This window comes from Anas platyrhynchos, chromosome 8 (assembly GCF_047663525.1).
Source record: "Anas platyrhynchos isolate ZD024472 breed Pekin duck chromosome 8, IASCAAS_PekinDuck_T2T, whole genome shotgun sequence".
Lineage (NCBI taxonomy): Eukaryota > Metazoa > Chordata > Aves > Anseriformes > Anatidae > Anas > Anas platyrhynchos.
In genome coordinates, this window is record NC_092594.1 from 25,962,693 (window position 1) to 25,977,880 (window position 15,188).

General features: G+C 37.4%; 1 protein-coding gene across 22 annotated transcripts in view; it reads right to left on the reverse strand.

The window, feature by feature from the left end:
* ADGRL2 (adhesion G protein-coupled receptor L2) overlaps nt 1–15,188 on the reverse strand; it is a 391,077-nt gene that overhangs the window by 126,563 nt on the left and 249,326 nt on the right. For all 22 annotated transcript variants that reach the window (XM_072041980.1, XM_072041981.1, XM_027463168.3 and 19 more), the window contains one exon: nt 1,169–1,341. In XM_072041980.1, coding sequence (XP_071898081.1) covers nt 1,169–1,241 — 73 coding nt within the window. In that variant the 5' untranslated portion in view covers nt 1,242–1,341. The remainder of the gene's footprint in view (nt 1–1,168; nt 1,342–15,188) is intronic.

Below are 15,188 nucleotides of genomic sequence, written 5' to 3' on the forward strand. Positions count from 1 at the left end.
TAGAATCTAGGAAATTATACAGTAAATGTGGAACCCCTTATACAATACTTATATTTTTAATCTTTGTTTTTACCATTTTTAGGGACTAGATCTTTTATGTTTATATAGATTTGGGAAAGAAGAGAGGGGGAGACACAGCAGCTTTGCTTTTTTTTTTTCCTCTAAAAATCCAGCTTTAAATTCAAAGAATTTTGACAGTGTAAGGTATGTATCTGCTTTAAAAGATGGTGAGATTACATGACAGATGCACTGAAGAAGCCTATATTTTATACACCAATTACTGAAAAATGTAAGAAGACACGGAAGTGCTATTTTATTACCAAATCAGTATTTCTACCTGTAATCTAGTCAAATAAAATGATTATAAACAGGAATAGCCTCAAGTTACAAATATTTGTAATTATAAATTCACAAACTATGCTTTCCTGATCATTCGTTTGTGTTGCTTTGTCTATTACTAAGTACAAGACTTATTACTAAGTCTACAAGAACAGCTATGGAGATAGATTTTATGAGGAAAGAAAGATAGATTATACAAGTTTTCTTTAAAAAGCTTTTTTATTCCTTATCTCCTTAATTTAAGAGCTATTTTAATCACTATATTCAATAGCAGTGAAGTATTTTTCCCCTTTTTTAAAAGAAATTTTTTTAAAGTAGATGCTATTTCTGTATGCACTTTGAGTTTTATTTCCTGAAATTTAATGTGCATAGTTCTAATCTTAATGAAGTGATTGTCATTTTATTTTCAGCCAGCCAAATTAGAAAAGCAAAACAGGTATTTCATTTGCACTGTTTAGAAATTTTATATCACATTTAACATGGTACACATTGCTTCTAAATGGCTGCACAATGAGAACAGGAAAATAATAAATAGAAGAGTCCAAAAATAAGGAACTTACCAGTCAAGGGTATTAATACTGTTTCAGTTGCCTGAACTTTCCAGTTTCAACATACCATACTTTATCAAAACCACAAAGTATATTTTTTCTTAAAAAAAAAAAAAAAAAACATAACAATTTTAATCTTGTAAATTAAACCTAGAACCTGACACAGATACTCTTAGTTTGACATCCTGAAGCTTCAAGTAGTCTAACAGAAATTAATTATACAGATCATTCATCTCATTTGCAAACTCAAGTAAAAAGTAAACAAGTAAACTAAAGCTTACCTTCAGTACACTGCAGGAAGCTGATAGTGAGCAGGAACCAAAAACTTTGCATTCTGCAACCAGAAGACACCATTATTGATCCCTGTAAGAATTTTCTTTGTATTCCTTAATGAATCCAGTTATAAAAGCCCAGCATCATCGAAAACAGTGGTCTGCATTATTCATCTTCATACCTGCAGAAGGAGAGAGTTTGAAAGAAAAAGGGGAAAAAAATGTTCATCAATAGCTGAACACCAATAATTTGGAATACCAAATTTTACTTGACTTGAAGGTAGAACATTTTAATAAAAACTGACGGTACACCTGTACTGTAGCTGAGAATTTGGCAGGTTTGTGGGATGTAATCTCTGAAGGTCAGTGATCATTAAACAGAATGCCAAATAACAGTACATGTTAAAGTTGAAAGTAAGAATGTTATTGATGTACGTGCACTAAGACATGTGGAACAAAAAAAAAAAAAAAAAAAAAAAAAGAATTTTCTCTGGATTTAAGAAATTGTATTTGCAGATGCTTAGGTGAAGCTTTTCCCATTCTCCCAAATCTGACACTGCCTACATTCTCTACCTCAAAAAAAAAAATAAAAATAAAAAAAAAAAATAAAATTAAGTCTAGGGCCATACCTCGTGTCTTAGTGATTCAAACCATGCAGGGGCTGGAGGCAGCAAAGCAACACCACCCAGCAGTAACACTGCAGGTCTTCTCCCTGCCACACCTCTGGGCTTCCCTGTTGTGACACACACAGGTCAGCAGCCTCAGAGAAGAAGTAGTAACAACAACTTTGCTGACAAAATTATCTTTTTGGCTAGGAAGTCTCTTTGTGACTTTATAGTCTGATACATTTATATGTAATAAACACCTTCAGAGAAAAGTAATGAACGATACTCTACTGCTTCTGACAAGTATTTCTCAATCAGAAACAAATCTAACTTCACTGCTCCTGTAAACTCCGTACCAATGGAAAAAAATCTTAAAACCATGATTTGCATTTGAAAAATAAAATTACAGAAATAGTACAGTTCCTGTGAGAGAAGATTTGGCAGCACAGAGCTCCCCTTAGCCAGTGGCTCCATTCTTGCACCAGCCAGCCCAGCAACTATGAGCATCCTCATCTCTGTGCTAGGTTATATCAACTCAGACTATTAGAATTTGGGAAGCCAAAAATGAACATCAGTATAAAAGTATAAATGATTTTTAAGTGCAAAGATGGCTCTGTGTATTACAGATACACAAAACAACTCCTGAAGAACAACTCTGAACGTAGCAGCAATTACAGCTCCAAAGAGCTGAGTCTGGTGCCATGTTGGCTTGGTCTCTCTAAAACTGATGAACAGGACTGCGTTTTCATGTGCAGATGTATTTCTAAAATATCTGAAGTTAACATTAGTTTATAAACATACTGCAATGTCTATGCCAGCGCTTAGTAAAAATGTAACTGTCAGGATCCAAGAGCCACTTACAAGTCTTACGAGTACTGGAGCATGTTTAGGGATATAAAAATATTTTTACCCTTTTGCCAAAGAGAATTGGAAAGGATGAAAAGCACACAATCCCAGGCAAAGAAATACTATGAACTACAGATCATTTTAACAAGAAATAAGTGCTAACTCCTTTTATATTAGTGAATGTTAATATTAATCAATGATAATATTTTTTTCCCTGAGCACACAGACAGCAACAAGATTGGCGCTGACTTTTTTCCAGCAAGGAGGGAAAGATGGAACTAACAGAAAACACTGCAGTACAGTTTCTCTGGCTCTGAATGAAGGCAATATGACTGTGGCAGAATAGGGATTATTAAATAGCCAACCACGCTTCTTTACTTGGCTCCCCTGTAACGGGAGCCATGCCACTTCAGTGTGGGGATCCTCCTCGCAGAACACAAGCGTGCTTGTGATTTCACATGTGGGGAAATGAAAGGGAACTGCCATCTGAGGGCAACTGATTTTATGTTTATTTATACATAAAAACAATCCCTTTTTCTAATTTCCAACTACAGACAGGTGCTCTTCAATCACAGGTGCTTTTATCTGCGCATGTCTGAAGAAACGACATGCAATAGCAAGCAGAGTGCACCAGGGCAGGCCAGCTACAGGGTGGCTCTCTCTGGCACAGCCTTACATGCCTGGAGGTAAAAGATGTGCCCTCAATTTAGATGGTGATACACCAGCTGCTACAGTAGCAGTCATGAGAGGGAGTCATACTGTATCTCTGTATCTTTAACACTGGTCTGAGCACATTTTGCAACATATATATTTATATCAAAGTCCACAAAAGATGTACTGCATTCAGGAGAGATTACAATTGCAAAGGAGCTCCTGCTGAGTAAAGCAGCAAAAACTGCCACTAGGATATAAAAATAAAATAAAATATATAAAATTAATATATATTATATAAAAATAAAAAAAAATATGGATATAGTTCAGCTAAAAGCTGAGGAAGTGTTTAGATTATTTTTCAGCTGTAGCAAATGAAAAATCATAAAACTATTTCAGACACCACAGACTAATCAGTATAATTTCAGTAAGCAATCAGAATAATCCAAGAAAATAGATGAGGAACTATAATAACTAAAAGTGAAATTAAGTCTGGCTCCTGATTACTCCCAGTCTGTCCAGAGAATTTTGACTTTCTGAGACTTAATTTTTATTGCTTTTTCCATAACATATTGCTGCATACCCAGATTTAACATCTTCCTTCACCTTCAAGTGGACAGTGACATACCTGTGTATTAGTATCCCTAATCTCATTGCCCCCCCCCCCTTTTTATTTTTTTTAAATCTGGGAGGAGTAGGGGGACATTGTAGTAAAAACAAAAACAGTCAGAGCACCTTCAGAGATACCTAGCATCTCTCTGGGAAATAGCTGCAAAATAATTCATGGCAAACACTTTTCTGTAGTTGTTATTGCTGATTTTTAAATAAGGGATTCTGACCTTGTAAACTGACTTACCTATTTTAATAAGAAATGTTTGTGAAAGAATACTGATGTTTTTATGATACCAAAACCAGCAGAAACTATTCAACTAAGAATAAATGGAAATTATTTTAGGACAAATTTAAGTACTTTGTGTGCAATGTATTTTTCTCTCTAGATTGCTGTAGCCTACAGACATAAAATTTAACTCAGTGTGCTGCTGCAAAAAGAATTCAAAATAAGCTAACCAACATCTACCAGACTATTAATGACACATTTTTTCTAATAAGGCAAGAAAAAAATATGCAATGTTTGAAAACTGATGCAATGGCTTTTAGTTTTGCTTCTTTCTTCTCTTCTCAATAAAAATCAACAGCTTCACAGTGATCAATTTTTAAAGCAACATATACACTTGAGAAGCTCTATGCGGCTTCAAACAAATTAATGCTACTATTCTGAACCAACTATTCATCAACAAAACAAAAGCTAATCCTGAAAAAGGTACCCAGACATAAACTGGAGCCAAAGCACACTTTGACTCCAGACACTGCCGTCACTCGTGTCTTCCTGACCATGCATCTGTCAGAGATATGGAGACTGTCAGTGGAATCTAACAACAAATCCCAAACCAAACAAGCAGGACCAGGAAAAGCCATATTAAGTTACTTCTTCGTAAACACAAAAAGTAGACAACAGCAAGTGGCTATCCTGCACAAATAACTTATTTCCCCTCGGACCTTAATAAACCTTTTCTCTGGATAGCTGACTGTTTGGGCATGTGGGTGGAGCAGAGAGAGATTCCCCAGAGCAAAAGGTTGCTTGAATTTCAGAGTGCAATAAAAGCTGCCCAGAAAATTTCAGTTGTAACTTAAATCCCTACCTCTGGGCCATACTGCAGTCTCTCGTAGAAAAACAAAAAAAATAAAAAAAAACTCTACTGGAAACAGAGCGGCTCACCTTGTTAAGTTCCTTTGCATATGTGCTGTTCAAGGAGGCTAGATCAGTAATGGAAATGTTGATGTTCAAACCTGCACCCCACAAAGGTACTGGGCATCTCTTAATACTGTATTCATAGGCTGTGCTCCAAGTCCCCAACATCTTAGTATCTTACTTTGCTTCCTTGTTCCTCGGTACTTCTAAAACTTATTACAGATGGAAGAGCAGCTGCAGAATACGTGCCACTGCTGACCATGTCCCTCCCCGCAACACTGCTTAAGAGCACCCCAGAGATAAGAGAAAGCTGCTCCAAGCATGCTCCTTGAAATACTTTCATCTTAGAAGAGAAGGACCTCTAAAGGACTGCTTCTTTCCAACTCTACTGTGTTTAACCTTCCCAAGGTTTTATTTTCAAAAGCCAAAAAAGGGTCTTTTAAGAGCTTCCGGACAACTGACACAGCATGCTCAAGAGCTGCCTCTCCCCTCCAGTTCCAAGCTTTTCAGGCAATTAAGCCAGACAGGAAAGCAGAGATCTTTCTAGCTAAGCAAGAATGTTTTCCTTTAGCTGAAAGCCTTTCAGACTAACAGCAACGTATTTCACAATCTAGCACTTAATTTTCCAAATGATCTTTGAAACACTGTGAAGCACTTGCAACATAGTTATGCTTTAACACCTGTATTACACAAATAAAAACCAGACTGGTTTTACTGACAGTGGTGCAGAGCAAGGTAAGGAACTCGTGCCATGGCCATGCAGCCTGTACATGCCAAGGAACGAGTGGATCCCAGGCAGTGCTCTTTATAAATCCTGCCTGACCTACCTTGCCACACATGCAGCACCCCCACTGCCTTTCATAACCCAGTTTATGAAACTAAGTAATTCTGTAATATATCTGAGGCACTCTGCAGAGGAAAGGGGGGAGATGAGGAGGCATGGGTGAGTAGATATATATTCATACAATATAATAGACTACATAGTCTCCTGAGAAATCATGCGTCCACGTGCCTTCCCACCATAAGGCTTTCCAAATTTAAAAAAAAAAAAAGTTAAATTTTCTATAATCTGTAACGTAAGAATTCAATTACTGCAGTGTGATTAGTAAAAGCTTCTAAGCTACACTAGTAAAATACTAGAATGAGACCAATATTGTTTATGATTGGTATTATACATACTTGCAACAAGATCCAGCTCTAGTTTGCAACATTTAACATATCTTCAGATGCATTCAATACGAGTTATTCCCAAATCCTCAATACAGTTATTAATGTAAGTCAACTTTAGAATAACTTTAATAATTTTGCATTGATGCCACAGTATCACATTGCATAAAATTTTCAAAGTTGTGAAATCTTGGAGAAAACAAAACAAACAAAAACAAAACAAAACAAAACCAAAAAAAAAAAAGGCAAGCAAGACCCTATACTGATTTAGTTAGCATCCTTCTAGTAGCTATGATAAATAATCAATGCCTGATCCGTTCCAATTAAGTCACATATTGCGAGAAGAAAAGAAAGGCCAACTCTGTTCTATCTAAAATTGATTAACAAAGACTTATTTTCCATTAAAAGCAATCCAATACTAAAAATGCACCACAAAGTCTTTTCTTCTTTTCTGTATTTAACAGTCCCTGTCAATTAACACCTTGAATAGTGGATTTCTAACCCAAAATATCTCTTTCCAAGCTGCAGGCAAGGAATGCTGTCTCAGGGAAGGGTGTAACACAGTAAGAACAAGACTTGAGCAAGGTCATCCAATCTTAAAACAAAAATGCAATTTCTGTGCATTCAGCTGCCTTGTGCTCTGAAATGACATCTCCATGCCGGAGGAAAGCCTGAAATAGCACGCAATAAACACGTGTACCCTAAATTTAGAATGACCACAAAAATACCCATCCCTACTGCTCTGGGTTCCCAGCTAATGAGAACAGTAGATTATTCAAAATGCAAGACCTACCTATGCAAGACACGACACCAGACAGTGCGCTGACACGACTTCAACAGTGCAACATTACACTTCAGTCCATCAGTACACGGCAGCTCAGTGGTCTACCTCAATCATTCACAGAGAAAATAAATAGGATTTAAGAGGAAGAGATGAAGATTTTCCTTTCTCATCCAGTCGGGCTTGGCCTCACTCGTGTTTTACAGACATGTTACCCGAGCTCCATTCCCGACAAGGCAGCTTTGCCCCATCTTGTTAACACAGGATAAAGCCTGGACACTCTAGGGAGTTTTCATTCAATAAGCCAGCAAAGTAAACCTTTGCTAGTGCTAATAAGAATGGCTTTTTTTGGCTCCAGGCACTCTCCTTTTGCCAAGGCTGAATTTCTCTTTTTGCCTTTGCTAAATACTCTGAATCGGAGGGGGGTGGGAGTGTCACTCAATCCTCATTACAAATTTCCGGTATTTCATTTGAATTGACATCGCACCGCTCAATCAGACCACCTTGACTCAAACGGCTAAGGTAAAACCTTTTTAACACCGCTGCCCTCTGCGTCGCTAAATCTTCCTGGGGTCTCAGAGATAAATCCCAAGCATCCGAAGAATGGGGGAGGGAAAGAGATGTTGTAAGTCAATTACAACCGTTATCAGCTGTAATATCTGAGTGTCATGCTGAGCATCTTAAATATGCTGATCGCTCTGGACACCAGAGGCACAGTCTGAAGCTGCTTGCCATTCTCTTCATTAAACCACAAAACAAATAGCTCTCATTTTCAAACCTACGTAGGACAGACTTTATGAACATCAAAAATAAACAAGAAAATAATGAATAGCTATAAAAAACACAGGGAGAGCCATATGACAAACTGAAAGCAGCAATCATAAGAGCTGAAGAAAATTCAAAGGCTTCCCAAACTCCTCACAAAAGAGAAATACTCCAAAATAATTTATTTATATTAAAATATATCATTTATTTCCCTCGGAAAAAAAATGATAAAATAGAAGGCTGGTATCAACCAAGGACACTGAATTCTTGTAAGACAGTGAATTGTTTGCTGGCAGTCTTGACAAGGCCCTACAAAGCCCATACTTCCTCTACCCCCCTCCACCCAGCCCCACCCTAAGTGTTTTTCACAGCAGAGCATTTGTTTGAAGTGGAAGCAGGCAAAAAAAAAAACAAATGAGACTGGATCTGGCCCAGGGCTGCTCTTGGCAGGCCCGTACCTGCTCAGCCACGCGGCGCTCCTCCCGCCAACTGCCGTGGTTGTGGGGCACCTGAACCACTCTGCCCTTAGGCCCAGCAGCCCACCAGGCTCACCTGAGCCTTTCATAGTGACATGGTGAGGTGAAATGGCCCCACAAGACCAGCAGCCAGCCCACAACACCAGCAGCCAGCCACCAGCAATACATACGTGAGCTGCTAACTCCCCAAATCAAGTTATGGCTGAGCATGAACAAGAATGCAGCATTTTTTACCTAGGCTGTAACTAGGGTAAACAGGTTGTTCAGCCCCAATACGCTGCAGCTGCCTTGCATTCATGCGCATGTGTCTACACATCTCGGTTTGGTAGCACCAGCCCGCTAAAACTACCGCATCAAAGACTCCTCTAGGCATCTGCCAAGGAATATCATCAAACAGGTTAATGAAGGCCCTGTGATAGCATCCATTTTAAAGCACCCTGGTTTCTACCCGCTGTACTGAAGATCAGTGCATGCAGTCTGTATTCAACAGAAATGATACCATTCAAGTTTCAAGAAGAAGCTTCTGTGGGCAGCAAAGTCAGGTGTTTTTTTTGTTTGTTTGTTTTTTAATTCTGTCAAAAATCTTTGATGTCACTAGAAAAAATACCAACTCTTCCAAAAGTAACTGAAAAATATTTATCATTTTTTATAAATCAGAAGCTGGAGGCACACAGATATATACACAGTGCACTAGGTATATATTAGTGGCATATTTTATGCTTACAGAAGAATATGGTTCCAATGTCAACATCTGTGAGACCATGGCCTAATCATTGTGCAGTGAAATATGAAACAAAATCAATGGTGGCACAAAATGTAATCTCTACTGTGTTTGGCTCACTGTGTTGAAACCTTGACTCATAAATCACTGTTACTTGCCATTCAGTGAATCGATATTCAGATTCCCTCTTGGTCTATACATATGACCACTAAATGAAATAATAATGACCAAAATCTGTCATATATTGGGTTATCAATATTACCAAAAGGGATTTCTTGGGAACAGTGAGGTAATCTAGGATAAAATATATCAGACGAGCTTACAAAGAAATGTGAAAAACCTCTGGCTAAATATAGACATATAAAGGTATTTTCAAATACTTCTTCCTCCATCATAACCTCACATATTAGAATTTACCATAGAATCACAACAGTGCATTTGCTGAAAGACCATTTCAGTTATATACGCTTTTAATTAAGTTTGGAAGCATGCTGTACTTGAGCATTTTTCTTTGTCTTCTTTCAAATAACCCCTTCTTAATACATTACTATTGTTTTTTGTTTGTGTTCTTCTCTCCTGTGAAGCATAATTAGCATTACAGTGATCAGATAATAGCGTTTTCTTACTAGCAACCTGTCAAGGGCTCCAGAAGACCACATCTTAGTTCTAAAAAAAAAAAAAAACAACAAACAAACAAACAAAAAAAAACATACTAACAAACACTTTTTGTAAGAATAATTCCATAAAGTCTTATCAAGTGCTTCACAAATCATTTAGTCATTAAAACGTGGTGGATAACCTCTTGCGGAGAAACCTGAGAAGTGCTGTGTACTGCCATCCCAATTTCAGTCACAAGCCACAGCATTATCAAAATTTGTAGTTCTGACAACGGAGGAAGGAAAGAAATGGTGGGCAGCTCAAAAACGTCACCCTTGAAGGAACAAAAAATAAGGAAAGGTCTTCACACTGTTTTCTAAGCACATGTGAGATTCTCCAGCCAAATATGATTTACAGGTGGAAACTTTTCTGAATTTACATAACCCTTTGGAAGACTTGTGTGTATATATTAAGTACAGAAAGGAAGCAGATGTTGTCAGATGATATCTTTCAGGTTCACTGAAAGGTTTACTCAAAAACCTGAAAAAAAAAATCAAACTTTTCCTTCACTCATAATTAGCTTTTCTAATACATATATTCATAATAAAAATCATAAAAATAAATTATGGGTCAAAGGTCATATATGCCAGTGCTGTATGGACAGCAGTAACTCTTCCTTGCACCTACGCATAAATAAATTGCTTTTTTGCCCAACATATCATCAAGAACATCCAAAACATACACAATAGGTGTGGCAAATCTTCAGTATCTATACAAAAAGTGCCTAATTCTACAACGAAACAACAATTTCATTTCTGCTACTGGATAATGGCCTCTACAAAGATATACAAGCTACCTAGTCATCTAATGGTGCAACTATAATTAAGAGTATTTTTTTATACAATTGAATGAGCAATGAATGTTCAGGTGACTGTTCTTCACTGAAACAGACAGCTGGATGACTACCAGCCATTTAACTGGGGTGAACCGTGTGGGTTTTTTTTTTGTTTGTTTGTTTTTTTTGTTTTTTTTTTTTATTTAAGCTGTAACAGAAAAACAGAAAACTATTTCAGTACACTTTTAAATTCCCTTTGTAGAAAAGATAAGTTGGAAAACTCTAATAATTAAACTAATAAGAAGTTATGAGCCGAAAGAGCTTTAAATTATAATTTGACAGAAAAGCTCCTACTACTTGGATGTACCACTGTGTAAAATCGGCACCTCCCTAGCATACATGCATTAGATAGTATTTTCTCTTCCCTGTGAGGGAGAAGAAAAATACAATTTGGAAACAGTGAACACCTTTCCCATGTACAGTGAAAAGGGAGGTATGAAGCATTACCTTCTAGCCATAAAACAAAATGGAACAGAGGTTGTCTCCAGCACTGCCACACCAGCCGCAGCAAGTGCTTGAGGACACAGAATTGCTCAATCACTTCCACTCAAAGAATTTTGAGAAACGCTGAATGGAAAATGATCTCTATTCAATGAAGTGACTGAAAACGGTACATTTTGCATACATTTTTTTTTTTCCTTTTTAATATCATTCACACAGCATAGGTAAAGTTTAAGACATAGCATCAATTTAACACATCTGTTAGCAACAACATAACCTTTCACATTATGTGGTTTTATCAAGCAGACCAAGAACACTGTCAAACAATTAAAATTTCTTGTAAATAATAAGGTCTCGTTTGCTCGTAACAGACACCGCTACTTTGGAAAAAATATTTTTCTATAATTTGATTACATTAGGATTTTAAATGATAGCTTTTATATTCTTTTACTAGATGATAAAGAGAATTGTTTTTATTAAAAAACTGTTCTTCCTATCTTCTGCTACAGTTCATGAACTCTAAGTGCAACTAAAAAGAAAACAGTCTACATTTGTCTATCAACAATATTTATAAGTGAACAGAGTGGAAAGATTACAAAATTTGAATATGAACATTATATTATGGTAGCAACAATCTAGATGTTTTACAGGAAAGTGAAGTGGATTACCGTAAATGAAGTTTTAAATGTCTTTTCCATTTTATAGATAACACAAAATGACTCTTTTCATGTTTCCAGCGATAAGGATACATATGCCACACATTTAAATAGTGACTTCACCCTATTCAACCCTGCTCATGAATTAATAATTCAGTGACATTAATACAAGAAGATAAATGATAAAGAGGTTACAGCACAAGGGCCAATGGTACATATATACTTCTTTTAGAACAGCTAATACCTCTCTGCCAATTACAGTTAGAACTTTTTAACAGTTTTCAATGGCATTTTTACAATCTAAATAGCAGCTTATGCACACACAATTTCACACAACTCAAGCTTAATAAATCTCCTGCTGCTACCAAACAATCATTCTGGGGGATTAAAGTGCAACATCTGCTAACATTAATAAGCATTTTACATAGCAATATGTATAAAAGCAGTTGTTATCAGTCTTCTGAAAAAGCTTCTAGACTGGTTTGGCATAAATTATACCTTTACAGTGCAACTGATAACTTTAGCTTATGGGGAAAAAAAAATCAATGGAATTATATACCAGATGCAGTTATCATCTGTAGTAGAACAATTTTTAAAATACTTGAAAAATAAACAAAAATGTATGCATGCAAAGAATTTCAGGGAAGAACCTGGTAAAATCACATGATTTAAATACTTACAAGAAACCGAAGCTCCCAATATGTTTCCAAGAGTTAATTTCTTTGCTAATACCAATTACAGCTTTTTAATCCTTTTTTTTTTTTAAAAAAAAAAAAAGAAGAACAAAAGGTATTTCTACCAAAGCAGAATCTACTGTGAAAAAATGCATGTCTTTCTATGACATAAAATAAACATCAAAGGTTTTATTTAATTAGCAACTCCAGAATAATTTTTTAGGGAGAGTTTGGCTAACAAGCAGGCTTTGGAATCGAGAGCCATGTAATGTCAGCTGGAGCCAAGAGCACAGTTGGCAAACACGGCAGAAACTTTTACACACAGCCCTGCCAGCGCAGCTCAACCCCTGCAGCTCAGCTGTGGACAGCCGAATAACAGAGCCTGCCAATCACCCTTACTACACACTGAATGAAACAGTCGTATTCCAACTGGTATTATCATTTAATAGTACAACAGTAAAACAAAGTTTGTATCAACGTACCTAGAGATAAGAGAGAACGCCAAACTGGATCAAGTAAACATGTAGAATACATTTAATTTGCCTTTCTTTTTAATTAGTAATTAATCTCCCCATTTTTGCATTATGAACTGCTTAAACATGATTGTTTTAACATTATTTTTATGTCAAAACATTGCTCAAAAAAAAATGACTATCATCATATTCTCCTGACATCTTCGACATTCTTATTTGACACGTTATAAGAGAGATTAAGAAAATCAAAGTAGTAAGATAATAAAAGACAGCAGCAACACCAGCACAGCACTTGACAACTAACACTCAGGACCTTTTGATGCTATCAGGTTTTAAAATATCTGCAACTAGGGCTGAAGCCAGGCTTAGCCAGGAAATAAAAAAAAAAAAAAAAAAAAACCAACAAAAATAATTTCTGGACTGATGGCAAAAGCTTAAAATAACATATAAGTACATTTAGTATCTATTATTTCCTTGGACTGATGGTTTCTTTATGCTGAGGTCTGTGCCTACAATTCCCACACACAGTTCAAGGATCAGAATCCCTGTCACAGGAGGCAGCGCACAGGGATTAGGAGCCCAAGCACTTCAGCACCACAAATTCTTTTTTCTCAAACACACTTTGACTTTCAGATTATCATTTTAAAATAAAAAAATGTTTAAATCACTGTTCGCTGCCTGTAAGAACACAGCTTTATATTAAAGCGATAAATTCTTACCGTTTTTCTTCAGCACAGTGAAAGACGATTCTGACACAGGACTTCCCTTGAGGCTGCTCCCCAGCCAGCACCCTCACACCCACTCTGCCATGCCCCAGCCCTATGCGCATCCTGGGCGCTTACAGCTGCTGCAGGGATCTCACGGCCCTCTCAAAACCCAGGCGGGGCTTTCCGCTCGTTCTCAGTTTAACGTTTGCTATTTCATCCATTTTAACAGTGCTGAGGAGAAATCTAGGTAACACTTTTGCTCAAAGATGATTGAATATTAAATACGAAATTTAACAGATTTTAATCATAACAGTTTGTAAACAGTGTAATATATATATGTCTGCCCTAATTTAGTAAGATGGAATTCTCACACAACACTCATCAAACCGAGCACAAAAAAACTGTTCTGGCATTCCACTAAATTAAAATCTTCAGTCCCCACAGCAAGAACGCACAAATTTAGATTTTATTAATACTTTAAATCAAACTCACTTTCATGTAAGGCAATTTACAAGTCATCTTCTCTTGTCATAGCAAAGAACAGAATTGGGTCTTAAGCATATTTTTACAGACACTTTGAAGACAGTCTAACCTTCTGGTCTGATCTGCTATTTTTAACAAAAATAACAATTTCTTTGAAATTCAACAAAATCCCGTTTTCATGAATACATTTTTAAGCCTTCCATTACAACACTAGCAGTGACAGAGTAGCTGACAGCTCAACAGACATGAGGTAAATTTAAGAGGAGCTGTTCCCATTTGGAAAACGCATGCTTTTCTACCCGCTTCTTATTCAGCAACCTGAAAAACTCCAAATCTTACCTAGATCACTGTATTTCACAGCTTGCCCAAAGATTTATTTAATGTGCAAAACAAGTCATGCAAGCTACGGAGATGCTTGGAAAGGCACGCTGATCTAAGTGGTGCTCCGTGGACTTAAATATTTAGAATATGTAGCACTGAATAACACTACCCAGCCCTCTGCATTGCAGGCACTTAACCCGAGGCACGAGGAAACCTCTGACAGGTAGATGGCCCTGTACTGATATTACTCATCAGAAGCAGTGAGAGCCATGCTGTGAGGCCACAGAAAAAGAAGAAAAAGAGAAGAAAAACAGCAAAGGGAGTTGGCAGAGCTGAAAATGGCATCCCCCCCAGCCAGCTCCACAGGCGGTGGCAGCAAGAAAGCACTGGGGCAGCACAGAGGGGGAAGAAGCTGACGGAAGGGAAGGCCTGAGGGGAGACCCATACCTGGGCCTTGACTATGTGGAGGCAGGACCACAGGAGGGGACACGTGAGGTGCAGCAGTGGTTGAGAGAGCAAGGAAAGAATGAAGTGAATAGACGCAAGCTGACAGGGAACTGGGAGCACGCAGAGCAGTGCACAAAGGGAACAAGTTGCACGTGTGGAATATCCAAGTGTAATGCCTCCTCCTTCGAGCTGACTGCCGGCACCGAGGAATGGTACCATGCTTTCATGACCCAACACACAAAAACGAATTTAAGCACAAGACACGCTACCTGCAGCCATGAACTTTGTTATCCACCCAGAAGTTATCCACCAGTCCACACCAGAAGCCACACTCCACTTGAAGGACAAGTCAAAGCAGTAAGGGATGTGGAGACAGAAAGCTAACGTTCACACTAGATGTTACTGGAAAGGCCGGCATGAGCGCAAAATGAGATGCATGCTTGCATGTGTACCTGCATACAACTATTTAGAAACATTTGTTGTTCTGCAAGCAATCATATGCTATAAACAACTGATGATTTCACAGTGCCAGAAGAATAAAAAAAACAGCCGACCAGTTTCAACACATCTACT